This window comes from Dendroctonus ponderosae, unplaced genomic scaffold (genome assembly GCF_020466585.1).
Source record: "Dendroctonus ponderosae isolate FM_Combo_2020 unplaced genomic scaffold, Dpon_F_20191213v2 Dpon_F_20191213_2, whole genome shotgun sequence".
Lineage (NCBI taxonomy): Eukaryota > Metazoa > Arthropoda > Insecta > Coleoptera > Curculionidae > Dendroctonus > Dendroctonus ponderosae.
The window spans coordinates 12,764,956-12,773,269 of record NW_026018165.1 but is presented as its reverse complement, the minus strand read 5'-3'; the positions used below and the strand labels follow the sequence as shown (position 1 = coordinate 12,773,269).

Sequence of the window (8,314 nt, the reverse complement as noted above, 5' to 3'; positions counted from 1 at the left end):
TATTTTTAAATAATTACAAGTGATCATTAATTCGTCGTAGTTTCCATCGTTAGCTCAAATATTTACGCCCTTCGTCACAAATAGAATGAAACGAATTTTAGGTAACCTTATCGCGGCTTTGATATGAAAATCAATCAGCAATATAAACATACGGCCCTCGCAAATCAATGAACTGCCCTTCGGTCTTCGGGACTTTGATCAGGAGCAGAAGTGACAGCCAGTTAGTTACGGCGGTTTGACTTTGATTCTCTTGGGGATTCCATAAAACTCAAGCCATATTCCCACAGAGAATCGGAGAGACTCTCACAACACTTGGTCGGAGAACTAGACACGTCTTCGATTCCCTGCTAATGGAAAAGTTTTTGACACGCGGAGAATGTTAGTTCGCTCACTCATTATCAACTCCATTATTTATTTAATATATAGCATTAATTGTACAGAGTGTCCAGGGTGTGTAATATTTTTTCTTCGATACATAGGTACTTCACACATTCGCAAAACCAAATGACTTGTACTCCTTAAATGCTCAGGAGTTATATTAGTCACAGCATGCTGTTACCTTTCAATCAATTCTACTTCAAGATGTACAGGAGTCGCTTAAAGAATGGAGTGGTGTAATCCAAAGCAAAACAGGCGTGAGGTCTGGTGATCGCGGAGGTCAGTTTATGTTTGCACCACGACATATTCACAGTTCTAGATGGTCTCGTTTCGACACTTAACTGAAGCCAGGCTTTTCGCCTATCGCGAACTGAGCTGTTTTCAAACATTTAATGATGTTTTATTCTAAAAACGAACTCCCATTCATTATAGGTGGCAACAGGTATCGTCCTAAAACGGTATCGTTAAAGAATTCCAACCAAATATATTAACCGAAAATTCATATTAAAATTTTCTTGACGAAAGTCAAATTTGGTGCTGGTTTTCGTTTCACTTTAAATGGAGGTTGTTTCAGAAAGTCATGTTTAAATCCCGAAATGTTTCTGTTGTCTATTGTTTGTCTGTTGCTTCAGAAAATCATATTTAAATCCCGAAATGTTTGTGTTGTCTATTGTTTGTCTGTTGCTTCAGAAAGTCATATTTAAATCCCGAAATGTTTCTGCTGTCTATTGTTTGTCTGTTGTTTCAGAAAGATATATATTTAAATCCTGAAATGTTTCTGTTGTCTATTGTTTCTCTGCTGTTTCAGAAAGACATATATTTAAATCCCGAAATGTTTCTGTTGTCTATTGTCTGTCTGTTGTTTCAGAAAGTCATATTTAAGTCCCAAAATGTTTCTTTTGTCTGTTGTTTCTGCCTTTAAAGATTGAGAGAAGAGATAAAGAAATTTCAAAATCAGACACTTATTATTGTGGCTGATTATGCCAAAATTTCATGTTTTCCGTCCCGTTTTTGCTCATTTTTCGGAAGCAAAATAAGCAGGAACGTTCATTTTTACATCATTCCAGAGAGAACTAAATTACATTTTTAGAAAGTGAACCATCGTTAGTGAAATGCCGGGAGTTCTCTCAAAAAAGTCTTGATTTCAAAAAGTTTTAGATTTACTTGCAAAATCGACTCAAGCATAACTCTGATTTTCTTAGCAGTTTCTCTAGCCCCATTTGAGCCGCAATTTTTTTTTGCATTGTGGGATAGAGAATTGGAAACTCAATTCAGTCATAACAACACGGGTGAGGAGATTCGAGTAGTTCTTACCCAGAAAGCGAAATTTTAATATGATACCCTTACGTGCAAGATTATGCCAAAATTTTATGTTTTCGGCCCCGTTTTAATTTTTTTTATTTATCGGAAGCAAAACGAGCCAGAATACTGATTTTTTACATAAGTCCAGAGAGAACTAAATGGCATTTTTAGAAAGTTCGATAATCGATAAGGAAATGTTGGCAATTTTCTGAAAAAAGTTTTAGATTTACGTGTTTTTTCTTTGAGTTACAAAATCGACTCAAACATGACGCTGCTTTTTTCGAAGTTTCTCAAGAACCATTTGAGCCACAGAATTCGTTTTGGCATCGTTCGATACAGAATTGAAAATTTGATTCAGTCGTAACAACGTGAGTGAGGAAATTCGAATAGTTTTGACCCAGAAAGCGAAATTTGAATATCAGACACTTAGGCACAAGATTATGCCAAAATTTCATGTTTTCCGTCCCGTTTTTGCTCACTTCTCGGAGGCAAAATAAGCAAGAACGCTCATTTGTACATCATTCTAGACATAAATAAATGGCATTTTTAGAAAGTTGACCATGGATAAGAAAATCTTGGCAGTTTTCTCAAAAAATGCTTGAATTCAAGAAGTTTTAGATTTGTGTGGTTTTTTTTGAGTTGCAATTGAGTTGAGTTTTTAGTTTGATAAATTTACTTTTCAAATTTAGGAAGCTTTGTGCATTAAACCAAATCTTTCTTCATTGAAACACACCAAAGCCAGTGAGCTTTAAATTTGATTCAATAAGCCCTAAATATTTATTCATTTTCTAGCTGTATTGAAATAATAAAAGTATTTGGAAAAAATGTTTTGTCAAAATATTATCCAAATAATAAATTTCCAAAAGACGTGTTAAGTTTACCACGCAACATTAGAATCGTGATACTGAAATAATAACAATTTGCAATAAAATTTAACATACATTTTACAATATATTTTAATTTAAAAAGCTGTAAATGTTAAATTGTTTCAAACTAAGGACGACAACTTGTCCAATAATGCACAACGATGCTTTAAAATGCTCGAAATGACGGCCATCCATACTAAGGTTTTTCCATAAGCTTCAAAGAAAACACTTTATATTTCATATCCTCATTCATTTTAATAAACAATGGTTTTAAAAAATGCGAGATTAATAGAAGTACTGTTTCTAAAACTACTTAACACCTATGAGGTTTCATTTAGCTTTTTGCACAAAACTTGAAACATAAAGCGCTCTCTACAAACTATTGCATGAATTAAATCACTAGCAGGCTCAGTTTTTTAATTTACACAGTTACATAATTTCCGAAATCGAGTTTAATATTGGCAGAATTTGGTAAAACGTAAGAAAGCTACAATGCTTTCAAAAGTTTGGAACTAATTCTCGGGAACTAAGTTTGAATTTTCAACAACTTTTTCACACCACTTTCACATTGCCCAAAACCTTTTACTTCTTGATATACGAGCATATTTGGCACAGGAAATATAAAAAACCATTATTAGAAAACAACACTTTACTCGTCAAATACTTAGTCTAAAGATATCAATATGAAAATGTATTAATTAATATATATCAGTACGAAATTTCATCAAATTATTAAAATTTAATGATCATTTCGTACCTTTTTAATCCTAAACCTTATAGGCAATTTGCCGTCGTTATTCACAAAATTTCTTGCGGTTGTAAATGACATGACAACGCATTTCTCTAGCTCAAAAATATCTTCAATGTTAGTGGTGTCATTATAGCATAATTCAGACACCTTAAATTTCCTGATAGGTCCACCATATACCTCGAATTCATAATAAAAGCTGTCAGCTTTACACTTGAGACCGATAAACTGGAAAGCCCAATACAGCTTCTCCTTTCGGGCATCAACAAAATGCTTGTAGTAAAAGTAAGCCTGACCATTGAAGAAAGATACGACATCAACGTCCCTAAAGTTTAATCTAAAGTTGATATCCACACAAACCTCAGTTTTGAATTCCATCGACTCATTATTCTTATGAGCTGTCTGAAACGTCAAAAAAATTAAATCACCTAGAATCCTCAAATAGAACAAACATAATAAAATATCGTCCTAAAATATAAGGATTAGGACGGAGGACTTATCGAAGTCAAAAAGTGATGATTTTAAAGGTGCAAAGTGTAAAAAGTTTAATTTGATTCCAGTTTTACCAAAACACGTTTTAATAATTATGGGTACGTTGTTACACTAATCCGCAATGGAGTTTTTCAGTTAAAAATGGAATATGTGTAAAAAATTAACAGAATAGATAATGTTACAAACATTTAAAACAAGATTATTTATTTTGAGACACTGCATTTTAGAATCAAATAAAATTGCTTATTCTCCAATCTTTACCTTAAAATGGTTTTGTATATCGGAATAACTTCCAACCCAATCACATTTCCAACCAGCAAATACATTTCCTTCACATTGGAAAGGCCGAAATCTGCAGTCTTTCGTGATTGTCTTTGTGAGCAGCTTTAAAACTGAACGTACAGCCTCTGGTCGCATATTCACATTTTACCGGTGTCTGGGAACTGAAAAACACATCATTTCCATTACACATTTTAAATGAACAATTTTCGTAATTTGAAGAAAATATGGTATTTTTTTCATTTGCTTAACTATTCCAATAAGCGAACATTTCAAAATAATGTTGAATAACAAACTGGAAATTCGATTTTCAACTGTTAATATATTCCAGAAATTTTCGAAAAAAATATTTTCAATATTTTTCTCGTACTTTCCAAGTGAGCCCCTATTATCCCTTAAAAGGGAGGACGCCAATTTTGAATCGCCCTGTATATTATTTGTAGTTTTCCAATGTTAAAAAATATATTTTTTTAAATGAAATCATTATTGATCATCACTATTTCTACTACGAAAAATTTAAAATGTAACATGTTACTTTAGGAACGTATTATGAAAGTGGAACTGCAACGTTGTAACTTGTTACAGAAAAATAACCGTTTAGCACACCTCTAGTCATTATCTTTGCTAGTTTGTTGCAACACATTTCTCAGAACTGGCTATTTCTAAGAATGTATCAAATCGGGGCTCACTGGTTATAAATAATTGATGGTAACACACGTCTTTGCAAGGCAAAGTAGATCCGAATATTTTCTACCAATTTGTATTCATTATATCTGCATGAACACCTGTTTTGGGTGTTTTCAAGTTCAGCTGTAACATACCTTATTCCTTCCAAGAGCTGTTCTAAAACGACATTTTTAGCGCTTGAGACGGGGCGATTGCAAATCGAACACTCTTTTAAATCCATTTCATCGAAACAACTCTTACACACTACATGCCCAGCTTCACACTGGCACACGGGTGGTCGAACTACTTCAAGACATATACGACATTCCGCAATTTTCGATAAGATATTTTTTTTTAAAGATGCATTCTGTAATTAATGGAAAAATTGCAATATTAGTATGAATCTGAATTCTTTCGCATTTTATGATTGCCCAAAATACAACAAAAAGATTCGACTTATCACACAAATTTCATGCATAAGTGGCTTTATGTTGGAATGTGTAACCAAAGATTATGCCTTGGTAACTCATAATGTGAATTTTTAGGAGTTGACGCACTGCTGCGCAGATGGCTTGGTGCGCCAACCCAACGCACCGGCGCAGTAATTCAGTTTCGTTGCTGGGAAAATCTTGATGACCTTTTTTTGTTGCTTTTGGATTTATTTTAAGAGCCATTTATTAATAGCATTTTGAAAGTTTTTTCAAAATTTCAGAATTTTTCAGTTTCAGTTTTAGTTTCAGTTTCACTTTAAAATACTGATAATTTTAAGGTGTTTGCTGCGAAAAAATACGAAATTAAAACAACTCGCCGCTTTGGAAAACACTTTCAAAATCCCTTTCCAGCTTCGAACTTGGGACAAAAATCAAATCATTTTCTATTAAAAAAACGAACAGAATAACCGAAAGTTTATAAAAAATTATTTGAGAAACGCGTCACCTCCATTCCTCTGAAGACTGTAGTTTGTTAACAAATGTGGTTTTTCAGTTTTAACTGAATTTTTTGCGCTTTAATTTCTACTGAATTTCAAGTTCTCTATTTTGTACAGTGTAAGATAAATTTATAGCTTTATAGGAATTTTACAACAACTTTAAGCATCGAATTCAGGACAAAAACAGAAATAGATTTCTCCCGTTTTTTCCCCCGAGTCATTAAGGTTTTCTCAAAAACCGATCACAAAACTAAAGGTTTCAATCAAAAGTGCAAAAAAACATTTTCTGATGATTTTCTTCTTTTTTGAGGATAAGGAGTTCTTTCAGCCAAAAATTATAAAATTAATTTTGTTTGAAAATTCGCCTCACTCATCGCTTAGCAGGGAACTTTAGAAAACCCTTTTCAGCTTCAAATTTGGCACAAAAACCAAATAATTGTATTCAGTTTTTTACAGAAAGTAATTAAGATTATCCAGTAATTAGATATAAGAAAATACGAGCAGAGCAAAAGTTTGTAAAAAAATATTTACCTTCCTTCCTAAAACTTCGCCGCCTTGATCGCCCTAAAGATTGTTAAAGTTGCTTTAATTCAGGTCCTTCCAGTTTTAGTAGATTTCATTAAACAATTATTTCTACGCAAAAGACGCATAATTTTTAATTTTACTTAAAAATACTTCAGGGCTTAAAGTCTTCAGGTATTTTCTGTGAAAAATTATAAGATACATTTTTTTGGAACACTCTCCTCCTTAACTGCTTTGCAAAAATTGTTGTTGGAAAACCTCTTGCAGCTTCGAATTTTGGACAAAACCCTAATATTTTTTTCTGCGTTTTTTCTAAAAATATTTTCCCGAACAGGAAAAGCGAAAGTCTATAGTCATTTATTTGGGTCTTAAAACCTGGGGTTTGTTCACTTTTAGGTCAACATTTCTAAACAGAAAAACCGCATTTTTTCCAAATGTTTTCTCTAAATTAATATATCGATTTTACAAGAAAACTTGTCTACTTTTCTAATAATTCTGGAAAGGATGGTCAACAAAAACAGTAGCTGAGAGATTCGGAAAACCGAACAGCACGATTTAGAAAATTATAAAGAAATTTATTAAATTGTCAAATTAAGTTTGTGACATACGTATATTTGACGTATTTCACAAAGCCTGATTTAACCTGATTTGACGCCGGCGCAAAGAGCGGAACTATCATAGCGTCCTTTGTTTTGTTTTGGAAATTGGTGAATTTCAGAGAGTGAAAAGTGGTGGAAAACGGCATTTTCTCAAAAAATCTATAATAAAAATGTTGTTTGTTATGAGATTTTCTATTAGGTGGGCATAGTCTTAATGGGCAAAGCGGTAGTCTTGGTATCAGATCGTGTCGTAGATAATTACCTTTTGCAGATTCATTTTGCTGTGCAGTTTTGTTGATTAAGTTAAATGATTCATTACGGACAGGAATGTGTTCCTGTTTTTCTTTAACACTACACACTTGTTAATTACAAAATGTCTATACAATATGTTTGTATACACACGCGATTTGTATTATAATATTTTTAAAAATTACCGCAAATCACTAACGCCAAGTTACATTGAATCATGGTGACTGAATACAAAATCGCGTACTGTACTGCAGTACAACCAATGATGACAAGTAAGCAATTGATTAAAATTTGTTTAGCTAATTTTGATAAAGACCTGAGACTCCGTAATTATTGCTGACGGCGTTGCCAACGGTTTTACATTTTTACAACCGGCGTTGCCAACATTCTACTGTGTGTGTTGATCTACAACTTAAAGGTATACTATGTATTGGGTGATTGAAACTTGGGGTCATTCCTTTTAAGGGTTTATAGGGACTCACTTGGAGAGCCCCAGAAAAACATTGATTTATTTTATTTCCGATATCTTATTAACAGTTGAAAATTGAATTTCAAGTTTGTTAATAAGTATTATGTATTTTGAAATGGTCCCACCTTTGAACGGTAGCCTATTGAAATACTTAACTTGATTATACGGACACAAACATATCTGGGGTTTGGAGAACACAAAAATCTTCAACATCAATTGTGTGTTTTTCTATAATTTCTTGAGGTTTTGAGATTAATAATTAAGATAAGATGATTCTCAGTATAGCTCAGCCCAAAGGTCCGCGCACGCTACAGTTATAATGCGATAAGAAACTTAAGTTCCAATGTTCTCAAGCTTATCGCTGGAACCTAACTCATAAATAAACAGTGCCTTGATTTATGGGTACCTTGTGGGAATTCACCGGTTCGGTATGGGGTACTTATGGCAATTGCAAAATCTATTAAAATGTATTCATCTTGCGCGTGATCTCAATTCACTCTATAATATAAACACTACCCCAAATGCATGTATCAATCCAATGTAATTTGAAATAAAGAAATAAATAAAAATAAAATAAAAAAATTGTCAACCGTAAGCGGACAGTAACCGTACTGTGCTGTGAGCTGAGGGCATAGTGACAATGGACCTTTAAGAAGCAACAGTTATTTACGGAATGTTGATGAGGCAGCAACTTGGCAAACATTGTTGCCGACCTTCTGATCTAGTTTTTTCCACATATTTCAGTTTTTAATAACAATATTTTACTTTTTTTCCTGTCCTGCCTGAACACTGCCAGAGGAATGACGCCAATTTTGA

At 33.2% G+C, this 8,314-nt stretch overlaps 1 protein-coding gene across 1 annotated transcript; it reads right to left on the bottom strand.

Moving 5' to 3' along the window:
• Positions 1–2,781: 2,781 nt before the first annotated feature.
• LOC109544670 (E3 ubiquitin-protein ligase SIAH1) lies at positions 2,782–7,329 on the bottom strand. Its single transcript, XM_019914983.2, has 5 exons — positions 7,043–7,329; positions 6,191–6,223; positions 4,887–5,098; positions 4,048–4,229; positions 2,782–3,696 (listed from the first exon to the last, which is right to left on the bottom strand). The coding sequence occupies exons 1-4, from the start codon at positions 7,055–7,057 to the stop codon at positions 4,118–4,120; spliced, it is 372 nt and encodes a 123-aa protein (XP_019770542.2). The 5' UTR covers positions 7,058–7,329; the 3' UTR covers positions 2,782–3,696; positions 4,048–4,117.
• Between the last annotated feature and the right edge of the window lie 985 nt (positions 7,330–8,314).